Source organism: Melanotaenia boesemani, chromosome 17, assembly GCF_017639745.1.
Source record: "Melanotaenia boesemani isolate fMelBoe1 chromosome 17, fMelBoe1.pri, whole genome shotgun sequence".
Classification (NCBI taxonomy): Eukaryota; Metazoa; Chordata; class Actinopteri; order Atheriniformes; family Melanotaeniidae; genus Melanotaenia; species Melanotaenia boesemani.
In genome coordinates this window covers 27048676-27069715 of record NC_055698.1, presented here as the reverse complement: position 1 = coordinate 27069715, position 21040 = coordinate 27048676, and the positions used below count along the sequence as shown (strand labels likewise).

The following is a 21040-nucleotide window of genomic DNA, read 5'->3' as shown; positions in this document are numbered from 1 at the left end:
GCTTAGAAGGAGAATAAACATTTCAGGAACAATAGGGCCTTGCCATACTTTGTATGGCTCGGACCCTAATAATAAGAACAGAAATAATAAAAAAAAGAAAAAAAAAATATGATAATAGATATAAGTGAAACTGCTGTATTCAAGAACACGCGCAGAGAAACCTGTGTGGATGTGTTGGAGAACTCGGCCACACGGCGACGCAAAGACTGTGTGGAGACGTTCAGGAAGGAGTGACCATGCAGAGTGATCATGCAGATGCCACCTCACTTGAACAGAGGCCAGAGTCAGGCCAGCGGTCCCGAGACCCAGGCCACCAGCCCCCCCGCAGGCAACAGATCCCGACCGGTCCACAGAGACGACCACTCGCCCGCCCAGGAAGGCAGCAGCAGGAGACCCCAGCAGGAGCCGCCCCGCGGACACAGGGCACCGGCCCCGGCGGGCCGAGGCCAGCAGTCCCCGACCCCCCCGGGCACCGGCCGCCCGGGACAGACGGGGCAGAGGGCCCGGGCCCAGGAGCGCAGGGACACACCCCCCCCCCCCACAGGCCGAGGGCCAGCACGCCACCCGGGGGGACCCGGCCCGCCCAGACGGCCACCACCAGAGGCCAGCCCCACACCCCAGCGCCCAGCCGCACACCCCGAGAACCAGTCCTGCCCCCCCCCAGACCAACACACACACACACAAACACACACACTCTCCTTCCACTCCTCCATTCATCCTCCCACGCATACACCATTCAACCCTCACATACTCTGTACTCCCACACACACACACCATCCTTCCACACACACACCATCCTTCCTCCCACACACTCACCATCCTTCCACCATACACTCTCCCACACCTACCCCATCCTCCCACACACACATCATCCCTCCACCACTCATCCTCCCACACATACACCATCCTCCCTCTCATACACCATTCATCCACCTTCACACCTCCCACACACACACACACACACCATCCTTCCACTACCCATCCTCCCACACATACATCATTCTCCTACACATACACCGTCCTCCCTCTCCTACACCAAACATCCACCTTCACGTACCCCATCCTCCCACACACACACACCACCCCTCCATCACCCACTCTCCCAAACATACACCACTCCCCCACACACACACCATCCTCCCTCCCATACACACCATCCTCCCTCCCATACACCATCCATCCTCCCGCACACACACCATCCTTCCACCATCCATCCTCCCACACACTCCCCCATCCCTGCACCATACATTCTCCCACACATACCCCATCCTCCCACACATACATCATCCCTCCACCATTCATCCTCCCACACCCACACCACCCCCCCTCCCACACACCACGCATCCACCTCCACACACCCCACCCTCCCACAGACCATCCCTCCACCACCCATCCCCCCACACCCACACCACCCTCCCACCCACACACCCCCCCCCCCCCCCCCAACACACACACACACAAACACCATCCCCCCACCACCATCCTCCCGCCACCCCACGCCGCGGGGGGACAGCCCCAGCCAGGAGGCGAGGAGACACGAGCCACAATACCAACAAAAACAAACAAACAAACAAAAAAAAAAACAAATTAAGAAAAGTTTACAATAAAACTAAGCATAAAATGAGGCTAAAAATACCCAAATACAATAAAACACTGAACATACAGACATCAAGCAAAAAAGAGAGAAAAACAAAAATTAATCATAAGCTATGGTAAAAAGGTAGGTCTTTAATTTAGACTTAAAAGTGCTGAGCACCGTTTCACGACAAAAATTTTCAGGTAAGGAGTTCCACAGTTGGGAAGCGTAGACACTAAATGAAGCTTCACCATGTTTACTCTGCACCCGAGGAACTTCTAAAAGACCAGTACCAGCTGATCTGAGAGGCCTACGGGGTTCATATGGGATTAAAAGATCAGATAAATATTTTGGACCTTGATCTTTCAAAGACTTATGAACCATTGAAAGGATTTTAAAATCAATTCTTTGAGGAACTGGAAGCCAGTGCAATGATCTTAGTACAGGAGTAATATGGTGTCTTATAATTTTGAAACAGTTTTGTTAAAGGCATAATATAAAGATTAAATAATAGAGGGTCAAGGATTGAACCTTGAGGGACCCCGCATGTTACTGGAAATTTATCAGAGCTACAGTCATCAATTGATACAGAATATTCTCTGTCACTGAGGTATGACTTACAGTCATGGACAAAATTGTTGGTACCCTTCGGTTAATGAAAGAAAATATCACAATGGTCACAGAAATAACTTGAATCTGACAAAAGTAATAATAAATAAAAATTCTATGAAATTTAACCAATGAAAATCAGGCACTGCTTTTCAACCATGTTTCATCAGAATTATTTAAAAAAATATACTCATGAAACAGGCCTGGACAAAAATGATGGTACCCTTAACTTAATATTTTGTTGCACAACCTTTTGAGGCAATCACTGCAATCAAACAATTCCTGTAACTGTCAGTGAGACTTCTGCACCTCTCAGCAGGTATTTTGGTCCACTCCTCATAAGCAAACTGCTCCAGTTGTCTCAGGTTTGAAGGAAGCCTTTTCCAGACGGCATGTTTCAGCTCCTCCCAAAGATGCTCAATACGATTTAGGTCAGGGCTCATAGAAGGCCACTTTAGAATAGTCCAATGTTTCGTTCTTAGCCATTCTTGGGTGATTTTAGCTGTGTTTTGGGTCATTGTCCTGTTGCAAGACCCATAACCTGCGACTGAGACCAAGCTTTCTGACACTGGCCAGCACATTTCTCTCTAGAATCCTTGATAGTCTTGAGATTTCATTGTACCGGCACAGATTCAAGACACCCTGTGCCAGATGCAGCAAAGCAGCCCCAGAACATAACAGAGCCTCCTCCATGTTTCAAAGTAGGGACAGTGTTCTTTTCTTCATATGCTTCATTTTTCCATCTGTAAACATAGAGCTGATGAGCCTTGGCAAAAAGTTCCATTTTTGTCTCATCTGTCCATAGGACATTCTCCCAGAAGCTTTGTGGCTTGTCAACATGTAGTTTGGCTTTTTTATGATTTGTTTTCAACAATGGTGTCCTCCTTGGTCGTCTCCCATTAAGTCCACTTTGGCTCAAACGACGACGGATGGTGCGATCTGACACTGATGTTCCTTGAGCTTGAAGTTGACCTTTATTCTCTTTAAAAGTTTTTCTGGGCTCTTTTGTTACCGTTCGTATTATCCGTCTGTTTGATTTGTCATCAGTTTTCCTCCTGCGGCCACGTCCAGGGAGGTTGGCTACAGTCCCATGGATCTTAAATTTCTGAATAATATGTGCAACTGTAGTCACAGGAACATCAAGCTGCTTGGAGATGTTCTTATAGCCTTTACCTTTAACACGCTTGTCTATAATTTTCTTTCTAATCTCCTGAGACAACTCTTTCCTTTGCTTCCTCTGGTCCATATTGAGTGTGGTACACACCATGTCACCAAACAGCACAGTGACTACCTGTAGCTTATATATAGGCCCATTGACTGGTTACAAGATCGTAGACACCTGTAATGCTAATTAGTGGACACACCTTGGATTAACACGTCCCTTTGGTCACATTATTTTCAGTCTTTTGTAGGGGTACCATCATTTTTGTCCAGGCCTGTTTCATGAGTTTATTTTTTTAAATAATTCTGTTGAAACATGGTTGAAAAGCAATGTCTGACTTTCATTGGTTAAATTTCATAGAATTTTTATTTATTATTACTTTTGTGAGATTCAAGTTATTTCTGTGACCATTGTGATATTTTCTTTCATTAACCGAAGGGTACCAACAATTTTGTCCATGACTGTAAACCAACTAAGGACAGTGGATGAAAAACCAAAGAAGTGCTCCAGTCTGTGTAGTAGGACATGATGATCAACCGTATCAAATGCTGCTGTCAAATCTAGCAGCACAAGAATGGAAACATTACCAGAATCTAAATCAGAACGTATATTGTTAAGGACTTTGATAAGAGCCGTCTCGGTGCTGTGAGAGGTCCAAAATCCTGACTGAAAGGAATCAAGATAATAATTTACTGTTAAAAAGTGTGTAACTTGTCTAAAAACAATTTTCTCAACGATTTTGCTAATGAATGGCAGATTTGATATTGGCCTATAATTATTAAGGATAGTTGGGTCCAAATTAGGCTTTTTTAAAAGTGGTTTAATCACTGCAGTTTTAAGGGCCTTAGGAAAAACACCAGAGACTAAACAGATGTTAACAACTTGTAAAATATCTATCTCCAGACATGGAAAAACCTTTTTAGAAAATCAGTAGGTAGTGGATCAAGGCAGCACGTGGAGGGTTTAAGGCGAGATACAGTTTCTGTTAGTGTCTTTTGATCTATTGTCTCAAATTTGCTCATTTTAACACCATTTGACTGCTGAATAAAATTGCTCCTATGCAGAGACAGGGCGATAGTATGTCTAATTTTCTGTATTTTTTCATTAAAGAATATTGCAAATTCATTACATAACTTGACAGAGTAAAAATCAGCAGGCAAGGGTGAATGAGGATTAGTGAGTCTGTCAGTAGTAGCAAAGAGTGTGCGTGCATTATTTTTTTGAGAATTTATAACCTGTGACAGAAATATATTCTTTGCATTTCTCAATTCAAGATTGTATTTTTGCAATGATTGTTTATACAGATCCAAATGAATTGATGATTTTGTTTTCCGTTCACGTTCTGCCGTTTCGACATGTTCTTTTTTGTTGTTTCACCTGTGGAGATTTTCTCCAGGGGGATTTTTGGCTTATGTGATCCGACTTTTGCTGTAAGAGGTGCAATTTTATCCATTACAGACAAAATTCTAGAGTTAAAACTATTGACAAGATAATCAGGTGATAATGGCAAAGCAGTAGGAATCTCCGAAATTTCCTCAAAAAATAATTCACCACAATGGTCACTAATAAATCTTTTTTTTTTTTTTTTTTAACTAACTCAGAGTGAACATTTTTTGGACAAGAAACATTCCAATCAAAGCAAATACAAAAATGATCGGAGAGTGCAGGGTCAAAAACAGTGACGTTTGAAACATTACAATCCTTAGATATCACTAGGTCCAGTATATGGCCTCTGTTATGAGTGGGCTCACTGACATGTTGTGACAGTCCAAAATTTTCTAGCACAGATAGGAACTTTTTCACATACCGATCATTTGGGCAATCAATGTGTATGTTAAAATCTCCAGAGATTATAACACTGTCAAACTGGGTTATAGCAGCTGAACCCAATTCCATAAAATCATTAATAAAGAGAGCAGAATATTTTAGTGGCCTGTAAATTATTATTAAAACAGTTTTGACTCTGCAGGATAGTGCAACAGCCAAATGCTCAAAAGAGCAATACATGCCAAATGACAGCTGTTTACAACTTAGCTTATTATTGAATAAAACTGCCACTCCACCTCCCTTTTTCCCTGTTCTAATTTCATCTAAGAACATATAGTTTGGAGGAACTGATTTGTTAAGAGTTACTGCTCTATTATTTTCATCCAGCCATGTTTCAGTCAAAAGCAATAGGTCCAGCTTATGCTGTGTAATAAAATCATTAATTAAAAAGACTTGGAGGACAAAGATTGAATATTTAGAAGTGCCTGTTGCAATGGTTCTGAATTTAATGTAGATTCTCCAGCCAAGGCTATTGAAGTTTGACAGAGCTTAATGTTTGAACATACACTATGATGTCTAGGTCTGTGTATCCTTTTCAATCTGTTTGAAATTATAACAGAAATTTTTAACATCTCTTGATTTTGTGTACTAATGACATCTGATTGTCAGTGTGGGAACTTGTCTGCTTTTGAACTTACTCCTACAGAAGGTACCTTTCTGAAGGTAGCATCTCATGCAGTAACTTGGACTGACTTTACATTTGATAGATACAGTCTGTCCTGGAGAAACAGACTGAGATCCAGGAATCTAAATGACAGTAACTTGACCTGCTGATCCTGGAAAAACAAGAATAAAAAAAAATATTTAAAAGAAATCCAGTACAAATGATAGACATCTAAAATGAAGAGAATATTTTTTATATGATAGGTGTAGATGGAAAAAGGTGAAAGCTGCTTGTTTCAGTCGTCAGTCTGGATTTTCTGATTGTTTCAGTGGAACAAACTCTGGGAGCGACTTCACTCTGACCATCAGCAGATTTCAGGCTGAAGATGCTGCAGTTTGTTACTGTCTGAGTTTTCATAGCATCAACAGTAAAGATGTGTTCACACTGTAAAAACAGTCGTACAAAAACCTCCCCCAGTCACACTGAACAGAAACTGAACTGACTGCTGCATTTCACCGAGTAAATCAGTCATGTGTCGTGAAGAGATGCTGATTCTAGGAATTTATTGTAGTTCAGAACCACAACATATGAAATTTATCTTTCAGGTCCAGTTAAATGAATTTGTCTCAACTCCATGTAGGAACAGCTGTCAGCAATCAAGTGAGTTTTCTTCAAGTCTTCATGCTTCATTCATTAATGTATCTGGACATTTATAAAATTACATGAACATCTTCATCAGATGAATGTTTCCATATATTACAGTTGTTCAGCTTTTCAGTGAACAGCGGAATAAATTGAAAGATGACGGCGATAATTTATGTGTTAATTGTTAAAAATGTTAAATTTGTTGCAGCCTTGATGACATCAGATTAGTCATGATGAATTTCCAATCATATGTAGTATAATAGTTTTATATTTGAGGCATTTATTTATTTCTTTTTACTTATATTTAATAATTAAGTTTCGTATTATGAAGTGTTTTTCATTTACATGTTTTTTGAGCTCGTGGTTTCTTACGTTTTTCTGTAAATATGAGTTCAAAGGTCACTGTGAAGAATTTTTCATTCATTAATTCATTTAACATTATCAATAAAAAAATCTGATTTAAATCTGATTTATACTTAGATATATTTCCATAAAAACAATTTTATCTCATGTTTTTGAGGTTAAAATTTTTTCCCTGGTTATTTATTTACAAACATTAAAACTGTTCAAATTAACTGTGAAGCTGAGGTCAAAGGTCACATACAGGAATTTTCTCTGTGACTGTGACAAATTTGTTCAAATTAATTCTGTTAAAACGTTTTAGTAAATCGTGGATGATGATTAGAAAAATTCTAAAACAGGATTTTATCCAAAATTTTCAACAGAAGTGTTTTTTGTTATTGAAGCAATGTTGTGTGTTAGAGAGTGTGTGTGTGTGTGTTTGTGCAGCGAACTGCATCAGTCTCCACATCTCTGAGTTCACTTTCTGTTCAGTCTGACTGAGGTTTTTGTACGACTGGTTTTCACTGTGTGAATACAGCTTGGCTGTTGATGTAATGAGCACTCTGACAGTAATAAACTGCAGCATCTTCAGCCTGAACTCCACTGATGGTCAGAGTGAAGTCAGAGTTTGATCCACTGCCTGTAAAACGACCTGGAATCCCTGATACTCTCCTGCTAGCAAAGTATATGAGGAGTTTAGGAGTTAGTCCATCTTTCTGTTGGTACCAGGCTAAACGGTTGTTGATATAAATACTCTGACTGGTTTTACATGTGATGGTGACGGTTCGTCCCAGATCAGATGTCACTGCTGCAGGCTGATTCACTGTGACCTGTCCTCTGGACTCTGAGGAGACAGAGACAAAAACATAAAGCAGCTTCATGGTTTAGTCGGCTTCATTTCAGAGGGACGGATGTTCATAGAGGAGAGGAGTTTGATTCTCTGGACTTTACCTGTGAAGCAGCAGCAGAGGAGAGTCCAGATGAGGACGCAGATCAAAGTCATGTTTTTCATGAGGACGATTTCTGTGTCTTCTGTTGTCATGAAGGACAGCTGTCAGTCATCCAGTCTTCAACTCTCAGGACTATAAACTCTCCCAGAGCACTGGAGCATGGTGCTGCTGATGCAAAGTGGCTCTCTATGGAAATCTGCTGACTCACTCCAACAGGGACTTGAATCAATCTAATGATGTTTATCAATGAATCATTCCGTTTATATTAATATTATGTCGTAATGATTTTAGATTCAGATTAACATTTGAGAGTTTATGTTGTAGAGAAAAAGTTTACATATAATGTCTCTTAATCTTTATCTAAATGCTACAAAACAGATTTGAACTTTCTACTCATTCATCTACCAGCTCACCCAGCGCTACTTATCATATAGTCTTTGTACTGAATGCATCATTTTTTCTCTACAGTGACAAAACAGTGATCGGGGACGATGTGGGGTTCAGTGTCCAAAGATGAGGATTATGGAAAATCCTGGGATCAAACTGCTGATCTTGCAGTTCATTAAAATCCACTCCACCAGCAAAACCATGTTCACCCAGTGGACTTTTTAAATTCATTATTTCTTCTTTCTTCTCACAATATTTTTTGTAGAGAGACATAAAGTGGATTAGTTTCATCTTAAATTTGATTTTAAATCAGATTTATAACTTTTCGTTATTTTTAAATAAAAAAATGCCTTTGGTAAAATGAACAAATGTCTGAATAAAAATATAAATGGCGTAAATTTATTGCACTTTATCATCTAAACTTTTTACATTAGCTGAATGTCCTGAAACTACATCATTCAATCATGTTGTAGTTTGTTTGTTCCAGAGTCAGAGAGCCGTGTCTCTGTACAGTCAGAGGTTTTTGTACGGCGGTTCAATGAGTTTGTATCACTGTGGTACACGTTCGGTGGAGGAACCAGACTGGATGTTGGAAGTAAGTAAAACTTCATTCTGTTTCATTTTAGAAGCTTAATTCTAATCTTTCACATTTTCTGTTCATGATCAGAATAACAAAGAAATGTTTTTACTAAATAAATGTTGAACAATTTGTTCACTGAGATGCAACGTTCACTTCATAAAGAATATTGACATTTTAGGAAACAATATAATGTATCATGAGGAATTGGAGGTGATAGAAAAACGTTCTAATAACTTCATCTTGTGGCTCAAAGGTTTAGTTCAGTGTGAATATATGAGACGGTTGTGTCTCTGTACAGTCAGAGGTTTTTGTACGGTGGTTCAATGAGTTTGTATCACTGTGGTGGACTTTTGGTGGAGGAACCAGACTGGAGCTTGGAAGTAAGTTTAGATTTTATTTAACATGACTGTGTTGTTAAATCAGCTTTTTCTTTATTAGTTTAATGTTTGTCTGAAGTAGAAAGAAAAATATATTTACTTTTGTTTAATGAGAAATATTTCTATTAAACCTAATTGGAAATCAGCTTTACTAAAATTCTTCCACGTTTCTGTGAAAGTCCATGTTAATAATTTTTGTTTGACTTCATTCGTTTGTAACATTAAAACTTTTTCTAAAACAGAAAAAAAGAAAATTTTAAACAACTACAGAACAATTAAATCTGGAAATTATATTGTTATTCAGCGCTTTTCTGGTTTAGTTGTGATTCGTGGATTTCACTGAGTTGCTTTTAATTTTTATTCATGTATTTTGACTTTAATTGGAACCAAAGTAAAAACATGTAAATGTCTGAACGTTTTTCAAACGGATTCTGAGCTGAAATGCATGAGAGGTTTCTAAAAGGGAAGTGAAACGATGTGAGTCAGTGATTGTTGGAGCAGGAAAACATCTGGTAGAAACTTCTTAAAGGAGAAAATCAACTTTCTCACAGTAAAGATGTCTGCTGTTTGATTGACAGCTGTGTGGTTCCTGTCCTCTAATCTGATTGGTGTCTCCTAGGTGATGCCCGTCCCACCCTGACGGTGCTGCCCCCCTCTAGTGAGGAGATAAAGAAGGGCCATGCCACACTTACATGTCTGGCCAACAAGGGCTTCCCCTCAGACTGGAGTCTGTCCTGGAAGGTGGACGGCAGCAGCAGCAGCAGCTATGAGGAGAGCAGGAGCCCCGGGGTGCTGCAGAAGGACGGCCACTACAGCTGGAGCAGCACCCTGAGGGTCCCTGCAGACCAGTGGAGGAAGGTGGGCTCTGTGACCTGTGAGGCCACCCAGGGCTCCCAGACTCCACTCTCAGAGACACTGAGGAGAGACCAGTGTTCCCAGTACTAACCTGACTCACTGGGATTTAACTCTGGATTCTTCAACTTTCTCCTTGTCTTTCACCCAATTTTTATACGTTTCCTCTCTTAATAAAAATGTTCATGTTTTCAGATAATAAAGATGTTTGTTTTCAAATTTTGATGTTTTTTTCTTCTTTTTTTTCATGTAAACATTTTCTTTTAAAAAATAAAATTATTAATTACTTTGATTAAGCTATCCCAGATCATTTAAATGTTAATAGATATAAAGACATATAGTAATTGTTTATAAGTTGGTACAAAAACAGATGAAAAATTAACACTTACTAATAATTATTATGAAAAAAATAATGTATTTCCTCAGATGTAAAATAGTCTGGCAATTTTATTAATTACAGAACATTTAACAAAAACTGTATATGTTAATATTTTCTCCTGCATCTTCATATTAACTAGTGCCTAAATTTGTTCCAAGAGCTTTTTATAAACCACATATGGTACATAATGAAGAAAAAAACATGTTTTATAATTATTGTAACATCAAAGTACCTCAAGCCTGAAAAATGACTTTAATTCAAACCGTTTGTCTGCTAACCCAGAGGTGTGTGGTCACAAAGCAGCTGATGTTAACAGCTAAGCTTGTCACGCTACACTAGACCAGATGGTCACAGCCAAACTATGTCAACCTGGAACTGTCAAAGTAACATCTTTATAAAATGGACATCAAGGGACTGCAGACCAGAGGACAGGGGTAATCTGAGATTTTACAGCATTTTCTCATATAATTTATAAGCCTGCGTCCAGAAGCACAATTTTGTCTAAAATCCTAAAACTTTATTTTTCTGATAAGAAAGCAAATGCTTTGAAAAAGTAATTGTTTTTATTCACTTACTTATTTCCTATTCAACTTAGTCCAATTCAGGCTCACGGTCAAGCTGGAGCCTATCTCAGCAATTAGCAGGTGAGAGACAGGACACCTGGATAGTTCACCCGTCCACCACAGAGACAAACACTCACATTCATGCCTACTGAGAATTAAGAGTCATCAATTATCCTAACTTGTATGTCTTTGTTTAGAAATCATATCCACAAATACATGTTTTTCTTTGAGTCTTATTTACTTATGTAGTTTGTTTTTTATTTGATATGTGACTTTAAATGTAGAGATAGATATAACTGTTTTTAACACATATATTTTCAAACAATACAACTGTGAAGCTGAGGTCAAAGGTCACTTCCAGGAGGTCACCCAGGGCTCACAGACTCCACTATCAGAGACACTGAGGAGAAACCAGTGTTCCCAGTACTGACCTGATTTAATGCAACATCACACTGGATTCTAAATCTTTCTCTTTGTCTTTTCTCCTACTTTTAATTTATAGGTTATTTGCACAGATAATAAAAAAAGATAAAAGAAAAAATAACCAGATTATTGTAACTTCTTACAAATAAGAAAATATCTTCATGTCACAGAGATAACGTCCACCCTGATCATGATTTTGGATCAATCAATTAGTCAGACATGAACTAATGTATGGACATGAAGAAAATAACACCACAAAATTATAAAACTTTTATCTTTGGCATTAATAAAATGTTTTTCAGGCCTTCATTTCAGAATTTTTCCAAGTAAAGTTATTTCCAGGAAATCATTAAATAAGAAAAACAATCCCATGATGGAGGGAGAATTGTCCAGAGTGTTCCCTTCATCTCCTCCTGGCACTGCTGGAACATCTTTATTAACCCCCAGCGCCACATCTGAACAGGATGAAGGAGGTTCAGGATGAAGATGGATGAAAAAAAAGTCTGAAAATGTAAACAATTACAGACTAAAATTATAGGAAAAATGTAGATAATATTTTCTGCTCTTCATTAACATTTTAAAAGAAATCTTTATAAGAATTTGTACATGGATTTGTTAAAAAAATATATATATATATATATATATATATATATAAACCAGGTGTCCCCATGGTTCATACTGAGCAAAAAAACTGGTCTGTAAGCTGTGACTTGAATAAAATCATCTTCCTCCTCATTGAACTTTTACATCTTGCACAAGATTCCTCATAAAAGCTGAATTTTGTGCTTCTGTGTTTTGATAAAAACTGATTAGTTTTATACTGAATGTTTGTAATAGAATCAATGTTTATTGATAAAGATTAAAAAATCTTTATCTAGAATAAATATTTAACGTTCTCCATCTGTTTTTATCAACCCAATAATTAACTTATGAGTTTAATCGTTTCCATATTTAAAAATCTGATGGGAAAACTGCACATACGTAAAACATGAATATAACCCTCTCTGACCTCTGATAAAGAGACTTGAGTGGCCACGTGACTACTTGCAGTCAAGTCAATGAGTCCATATTATGTTTTTATTCTGGCCTAATTAATTTAGCTGCTTCAAACATTTTCTGTAAAATGAAAGAAAGAAAATATTTGCTGTAACTGAATAAATAACAGAGCTGAATGTGGTGATCAGCACTGTCGACTCAAACCAAAAAAGGTTTCTGGCTCAAATTTCAGGTTGTATGATGCCTCTGTGTTTGTGGCTTCCTCCCATCATACAAAAACATGCCTGTTAGGTTACTTGATGAATGTAAATTGATTATAAGGTAGGAGTGGGATCTTGTATGGTTGTTTATCTCACACAGTCCTGAACTGGATGAATGATTTATAAAGAAAAATCTGGACATTTCAATCACGATGAGGATATTTTCTTCTGCTGGTTTAAATTGGTGCATTAACACGTTTCAAAGATCAGTGCTGAACTTTGATCACTGTCCGGTCTTATATTATAAAGTTGTGTACCATTACATTCAGCTGTGTTGTGGTTTCAGTGAGCAGCTCATTCAGATCAGTTCCTCTCCAGCTGAAGGAGGTTTTTGTACGATGTTGTATCACCGTGTGAACGGGAAGCTGTAACCACCCTGCTGACAGTAATAATCTCCTGTATCCTCACTCTGGATTCCACTGATGGTTAAAGTGAAATCAGTCCCAGATCCACTTCCACTGAAACGATCTGAAACTCCAGACACACGAGATGTAGCATAATTTATGAGGAGTTTAGGAACCTCTCCAGGTTTGTGAAGGTACCAGTGAAGGTAGGCGCCCATGTTGGAACTGGCTTTACATTTGATGGAAACAGTCTGTCCAGGAGCAACAGACTGAGATCGAGGAGTCTGAGTCAGGATGATTTCACCTGATGAACCTAAAAGAAGATGAGAGAAGCTGTTACAGTAAGTCTGACTGGAAGAAAATTAACATTTAAGAAAAGGAGAAAGAAGTCTGACATTTACATGGAACTTAATACTGTTTGTTTCTCACCCTGAACAAGGAGCCCCAGGGTGGTCAGCAGTAGAGTCAGTGACATCATCATTGTGCTGCTGGTGTGTTCAGTGTCTCTGAAAGGTCTGAACAGCCACTGATCAACACTGACCTCTTAACAGCTGGGAGCAGAGAGGCAGGACACATATGCAAACACACACAGTCAGTCAGCTGCAGCTGTCCTCTACATGGTATCATGTTTCATCCTCACTGATGAGAACATGATTAACATTATTAGTTTATGTCAGATGCTCCAGTTGAATCTCCTTTATTCAGTCAATTTCTCTTTTTCTGTTTTAGTTGTAAATTTATTGTTTTACAGGAATATAAATACAAAAGCAAGTTTAATATGTTCAGGGTGAAAATAATTTTTCACCGAGTAAATCAGTTACGTGTCATGGAGAGATGCTGATATGAAAGTTTTCTTTCAGGTACAGTTAAATGAATTTGTCTCAACTCCATGTAGGAACAGCTGTCAGTAATCAAGTGAGTTTTCTTCAAGTCTTCATGCTGAATTTTACAGATGTCTCTGTTCACTTTAGTATTAGCTTTAAAGTTCAAACAAAATAATAATTAATACCATCCAGTTTAGATTAATTCTTTAATGTATCTGGAAGTTCATGAAACTGCTTGAAGCAGATGAATGTCTCCATATATTACAGCTGTTCAGCTTTTTACTCAACAGGGAAATAAATTAAAGGAAGAAGGCAAAAATTTACATGTTAATTGTTAAAAATGTTAAATTTGTTGCAGCCTTGATGACATCAGATTAGTCATTATTAGCCAAATACACTATAATGGCTTTATATTTACGAGATTTATTTATTTATTTTGATTGTATTTGATAGTTAGGTTTTTAATGATGAATTATTATTCGTTTGTCTATTTCTACAAACTCATCTGGTTCCCTAACATGTACAGAAGGTCAAAGGTCATTGTCAAGAATTTTATCTTTATCACATCATTTCGGATTATCATTAAATAAAATCTAAATTAGATCTGAACTATTATATTTTATGTAATAATTATATATTATTATATTATAATTAAATATATTTCAATAAAGACAATATTCTGTATTTAAGCTGTCCTCCAACATGCTAATTTATTATTAAAGCTCTGGAGACACAAACCCACTCACAGAGTTTCACTTCAGTCTGTCTGAGGGAGGTTTTTGTACGATTGTTTTTCACTGTGTGAACACACGCTGACTGTTGATTTCATGATAACTCTGACAGTAATAAACTGCAGCATCTTCAGCCTGAACTCCACTGATGGTCAGAGTGAAGTCAGAGTTTGATCCACTGCCTGTAAAATGACTTGGAATCCCTGATGCTCTGCTGCTAGCAAAGTATGTGAGGAGTTTAGGAGTTTGTCCATCTTTCTGTTGGTACCAGGCTAAATAGTGGTTGCCATAAAGATAAACACTCCGACTGGTTTTACATGTGATGGTGACGGTTCCTCCCAGATCAGATGTCACTGCTGCAGGCTGAGTCACTGTGTACTGTCCTCTGGACTCTGAGGATACAGAGACAAAAACATAAAGCAGCTTCATGGTTTAGTCGGCTTCATTTCAGAGGGACGGATGTTCATAGAGGAGAGGAGTTTGATTCTCTGGACTTTACCTGTGAAGCAGCAGCAGAGGAGAGTCCAGATGAGGACGCAGATCAAAGTCATGTTTTTCATGAGGAGGATTTCTGTGTCTTCTGTTGTCATGAAGGACAGCTGTCAGTCATCCAGTCTTCAACTCTCAGGACTATAAACTCTCCCAGAGCACTGGAGCATGGTGCTGCTGATGCAGAGTGGCTCTCTATGGAAATCTGCTGACTCACTCCAACAGGGACTTGGATCAAACTCATGATGATGATGAAGATAAATAAATCAATCAATCTTTTTTTTTATATAGTGATGATAAATGTGACCATTTTACTGAATGACATCCACAAGGTTAATGGAAAACTGTATAAATAGCAAATTCAATCATCTCCTTTATTTACTACCACCTTTATACTAAATTTCTGAGTTGAAAAACTTAAACATTTTTTACATTTTTTTACGTGGATGAACAAAACCATGACATTTAGGCCTAAAACGTCCTAGTACAGTTTTTGTTAGAATTTAATCATCTCTCAGTTCTTTTACAACTGAGTTTTTTCTTGTTTCTATAAAACATGTCTTTATACTTTAAAAAAATATTATCAGACATTAAACATCTCTTTTTTGTGTAAAGTACTTTTACAGTAAACTTCTTACTTTTTCTTACGTTCTTTAATTTGTAAGTTTTGTCAGTAATTTAGCATTTTTTGATAAAATAATCACTGATAATGATCATAAGTTTTACTTTTTACTTTTACAATTGGGAGATTATTTTTCATGTTTCTTCATTGTTACATGAACTTTAATCCATAGATTTAGCTGCCAAGCTTCAGTTTTCATAAAACTCTTTTTAAGACTCGTTTTTCTCTAAACTTTGTGTTTATTTGGATAAAACTTCATATTCATCAGAATCAGTTTTGCTGTCATTGATAAATAAAAGTGTTGTCAGTATATTGAGCCGTGTTGTCAGCATCACTGTGAGGACAGTCAGTGTTGTCTGATGTGAACTCAGGCTGAAATGTTGACAGCAGTGGTTGGCAATAAACAAAACAGAAACTGTTAGAAAAACAGAAAATCTGAATAAAACATCTAAAGAGCTTCACTGTAAAAGGATAACACTTTTAATCCACACAATGTTATACTCAGTAAAGTAGGAAGGAAGCAGGAGGACAAAGTGTTGAGAGATTTACATAAATGAGCCAAACTGTTCATCAGAGAAATAAAACAGTTCTTGTTTGATAAACACGAGTGAAAACAAGATGTGGGTTAAAAAATCTGCTGAGAGAATTTGACTCTCAGGACTATTTTAATTGAAACAGAAAAGACTGAAAATATCTGAACAAAATGTTTTGAATATTTTCCATTTTAGTAGTGAAACCTTTTTGTTGCTGTGGTTCAGTGATGCCTGTCTGTTGTTATGGCAACTGAGCTTAGAGAGTGAAGAGAAACAGTAAAGAACGACACCTTCTTAACTCAGCAATGTATCGTGTCTGTCTGCAGTGGGTCAAATCCGGCCCTCCCTGATCCTCCAGTAAAGAGCTCCAACAGAAGAAGGACACACTTACATGTCTGGCCAACAAGGGCTTCCCCTCAGACTGGAGTCTGTCCTGGAAGGTGGACGGCAGCAGCAGCAGCAGCTATGAGGAGAGCAGGAGCCCCGGGGTGCTGCAGAAGGACGGCCACTACAGCTGGAGCAGCACCCTGAGGGTCCTTGCAGACCAGTGGAGGAAGGTGGGCTCTGTGACCTGTGAGGCCACCCAGGGCTCCCAGACTCCACTCTCAGAGACACTGAGGAGAGACCAGTGTTCCCAGTACTGACCTGATTCACTGGGACTTTTATCCTGGTTTCACTCTCACCGCTGCAAGATTCTCTCTGTCTTTCTCCAAATGATCTAATTTCTCTCCATGTTTTCAGAAAATAAAAATATTTGTCTTCATATCAGAAATGTCTGTTAGTCTTTTCTTGTTGTTAATGTTAGTTCTATTTAGAAATAATAAATATATTTGATCAAAATATAGAATGTTTTCTTTGTGCTAGTTTTAATAAAATCTCAGACAGTTAGAATGATGTAACACAAAACCAGTTATTAATCTTTATTTTAAAGTAAATATATCATTATTGATTGTAATAATCAAATTTAAACAAAAAAGTCAAGCCAGACATAAAAATACAACAACTTCTATGAATTTCATAAACAGGTAAAAAAAAATCTAATTTCAGACTTGAAACAAGAAGAAAAATTCAGCATGAAAATGATGAAAACCATGAGGCTGTAACAATGAACTGGGAGCCTGGTCTTCGTCCTCTAATGATACAATACGGGAAGCAGATAGAACACTGATGCACAGAAAATCTGAAATTCCAACATCTGGATTAAAAAAGATTAGATGTAGATAGAGATGACATTTTCTTTTTGTAAATAATCTATAAATGATCTGCTGATGTTTCTGAGATCCATGTGAAGCCGTTTCACTGAAGAATCTGTGAGCTTTGAGATAAATCACATGATCTTTCTGAGCAGGTTGAGTTCCTTCAAGCTTTAAACCAAGTTTAACATTTCCTATAAAAGCTGACGTTTGTCTTTTTTACAATAGCTGTGGTTCATCAGCTGTTCATCCCAATGAGCTCCACACCGTCCCAGGAGGAACCCTGGTCTGTCGTCGGTCCTCGACGGGGGAGAGGGGGGCGTCGCTCCGGCGCACCTCCGCCCGACCACATACATCTTCAGAACAGGTTTGACCTCTTCAGCCTCGAGGAATTTCCTCCCTTGGGCGACGGAACCCGGCCCATTCGGTCCCCGCGCCGGGCGCCGCGGGCCTCCCCTCCCGCTGTACACGAGCGCCCCGCCGGTCGCAAGATTCGCCGCTCCATGCCTATCTTCACACCAGCTCCGCAGAAAACTTTCACCCGCCGTCCACTCCACCAGTCTCCAGCACCTCCAACACCCCAGCTACTACATCCCTCCCAGGGACATCACCCAGACGCACTCATTGTAGGAACCTCCATCATCAGACATGTCCGTGTAAACAGGTGTAACACATTCTGCTACCCAGGTGCTCTCGTCAATGACATCTCACACTCCGCCCACGAACTTTCACAACAGAATCCATCAGTTTCCACCATCATCATCCATGCAGGCATCAACGATCTCAAACTACAGCAGTCAGAGACTCTAAAAATGGACTTCATCTCACTCATCCAAACCATCATACACTTAAAGAAACACTGCATCATCTCTGGTCCACTTCCATCACCCCGGTTTGGAGACGTCAAATTTAGCCGTGTACAACAACTCCACATCTGGCTTAAAGGTTACTGCACCACACACAATATTCCATTTGTAGACAATTTCACAACTTTTTACAATAGACCATATCTTTTCAAACGTGACGGCATTCATCCAAACCACACAGGTTCCAGACTCCTATCCACAAACATAAATCTGACTGTACATTCCCATAAACCATTCACAGATTGACAATATACCAACCCCACATCCCCACGCAAACCCTCACCTCCAGTAAAATCCATTCCAGCACTCATCACTAGCAGAAATCACCAGCACCCCCATCCACACACCAGGTCCACAATCAGACATCTCCGCCCCATCCATCCGGTTTCTACAAATAATCCAAACACTACACAAAAAAACCTACCTACAGTATTTAACATGGCACTTTTAAATGTCAGATCTCTTTTAAATAAGACTTTTATCATCAATGACTTGATTTTAGACAACAAGATAGACTGTCTCTTTTTAACTGAAACGTGGCTTGGCACCGACGCCCCGGCTATTCTCACTGAGGTATCTCCCCCAAATTTTAACTTTTTATTTTCTACCAGGGGAGGCAAAAGAGGCGGGGGCACAGCATCGATCGCTCACAACTCAATTTTAACAAAGACAATCCTTTTATATAGTTACTCTTCTTTTGAGCATCATGCATTTGTTTTTAGCAACCCGTCCATTTTATGTGTTACAGTTTATCGACCACCAAAGCCTCCATCCTGTTTTATTCAAGAATTCTCTGACTTTTTAACATTTATACACTCAAGTCATGACAAGATTTTAATAACTGGTGATTTTAATCTACATATTTTTAACAGCTCTGATCCTTATGGAAGAGAGTTTTTAAACCTTTTAGACAGCATGGATTTCAAACAACTCGTCACACAGCCGACTCATAACAGAGGACGCACCCTGGACTTGGTCATTACGTATGGCCTGTCCACGGGTGTGTCCTCTGTTGTTGACCTGGCTGTGTCTGACCACTACTGTGTGTTTTTTAACATCACCAGTTTTAGGCAGCGGGAGGCCCCAGTGAGAACTGTGAGGAAGCGATATATTACTTCTGAAGTGGCTGCAAATTTTATTAACATTTTACATCATACCTCTGCTCAGTTTTTACCTGCATCCAGTGATTTTATTGTTGATCATTTTAACTGCAAACTTAAATCCGCTATTGATGCTGCTGCTCCACTAAAAACAAAATCTATAAAAGGTAAACCCAAATCACCATGGATAAATGAGAGCATCAAAGAAATAAAAAGGAAATGCAGGAGAGCCGAACGAAAATGGAGAAAAACTAAATTAAACATCCACTTTGAGATTTTTCATGAACAACAGTACATCTATAATAATGCAGTAAAACAAGCAAGAACCCTCCATTTTTCAGACCTTATTGCACAAAATAAAAATAACCCCAGATTCCTTTTTAGAACAATAGATAATTTAATAAACACAGATTTTAATAAGTCCTCCATGCCAGCATCAGAGGCTGCATGTGAGGACTTTTCAGACCACTTCAGAGGTAAAATCAGTGCTATCAGATTGAATCTTTTATCTCAACAATATGTTGATTTTAACATATCTGAAGCATTTTTACCGGAGGAAACACTGGAGAGTTTTGTCCTGGTTGATGCAAAGATGCTTGGTCGGGTTTTCTCCCAGCTAAAGCCAACTACCTGCCTTTTAGACCCAATTCCCACATCTCTTTTAAAAAGGTTTTATGGTTTCTTTGAGCCTGAGCTTTTAAACATAGTAAATTACTCTCTTCAGACGGGTGTCTTCCCATCTGCCTATAAAACAGCGGTGGTCAGGCCCCTTCTGAAGAAGAGTAATTTAGACCCTAACATTCTTGATAACTACAGACCTGTATCCAACTTACCGTTTTTAAGTAAAATGATTGAAAAAGTTGTTTTTAGCCAATTAAATGAGTTTTTAAATGAACAAAGTATTTCAGAAAGATATCAATCTGGTTTTAGGATGAACCACAGTACTGAGACGGCCCTCTTAAAGATTGTTAATGACCTTAGGTGTAACTTAGATGCACAGAAACTTTCTGTTCTGGTGCTGCTGGATCTTAGTGCCGCCTTCGACACAGTGGATCACCACATTTTAATACACAGACTCAGAAGTATGGTGGGCCTCTCAGGCACTGTTCTTAAATGGTTTTACTCCTATCTCACGGATCGTAAATTTTTCGTAAGTATGGATACATGCTCCTCAGGAATCCATGAAATGCAGTGTGGGGTTCCCCAAGGATCAATTTTAGGCCCAATACTTTTTAACCTGTACATGTTGCCACTTGGGGACGTGATCAGGAGACATGGCGTTGCTTTTCACAGCTATGCTGATGATACGCAGCTTTACATCGCTGTGTCTCCTGATGACCTAGAACCAGTTAACACCCTTTTAAACTGTATTTTAGATATCAAGTCATGGATGGCAGAGAACTTCTTACAGCTCAACCAGGACAAGACTGAGGTTTTAATTATCGGTCCTGAAGACAAGAGAGGGAGCATCTCATGCAAACTACAAGACTTTAAACTTTCTCAGTGTGTGAGAAATCTGGGTGTTCTTTTTGACTCTGAGCTGAACTTTACTCCACACATTAGAAATGTCACAAAGACAGGCTTTTATCATCTTAAAAACATCGCCAGAGTCCGCCCGTTTCTCTCTCTTGCCAGCACGGAGGTGCTGATGCATGCTTTTATTTTTAGTAAATTAGATTACTGTAATGCCCTGCTCTCTGGTCTTCCCAAAAAGAGTACTTCTAGCTTGCAGTTACTCCAGAACTCAGCGGCACGAGTTCTGACGAGGACCAGGGGGCGGGAACACATTACACCAGTTTTAAAATC

General features: G+C 38.9%; 1 protein-coding gene and 4 gene segments (V, D, J or C); 2 read left to right on the top strand and 3 right to left on the bottom strand.

Moving 5' to 3' along the window:
- The first annotated feature begins 1709 nt into the window (after window positions 1-1709).
- LOC121656407 lies at window positions 1710-10124 on the top strand. The segment is given in 4 exon segments: window positions 1710-1720; window positions 6108-6218; window positions 8663-8697; window positions 9679-10124. Coding segments are annotated over 4 exon segments (483 nt in total).
- Window positions 7284-7768, bottom strand: LOC121656717. The segment is given in 2 exon segments: window positions 7284-7609; window positions 7717-7768. Coding segments are annotated over 2 exon segments (375 nt in total).
- Window positions 10125-12806: 2682 nt separating the features above from the next.
- Window positions 12807-13405, bottom strand: LOC121656714. The segment is given in 2 exon segments: window positions 12807-13189; window positions 13306-13405. Coding segments are annotated over 2 exon segments (363 nt in total).
- Window positions 13406-14480: 1075 nt separating this feature from the next.
- LOC121656706 lies at window positions 14481-14982 on the bottom strand. The segment is given in 2 exon segments: window positions 14481-14823; window positions 14931-14982. Coding segments are annotated over 2 exon segments (381 nt in total).
- A 2540-nt stretch (window positions 14983-17522) lies between these two features.
- LOC121656406 lies at window positions 17523-18507 on the top strand. Its single transcript, XM_042011428.1, has 2 exons — window positions 17523-18401; window positions 18460-18507. The coding sequence occupies exon 1, from the start codon at window positions 17523-17525 to the stop codon at window positions 18378-18380; it is 858 nt and encodes a 285-aa protein (XP_041867362.1). The 3' UTR covers window positions 18381-18401; window positions 18460-18507.
- The last annotated feature ends 2533 nt before the right edge of the window (window positions 18508-21040 follow it).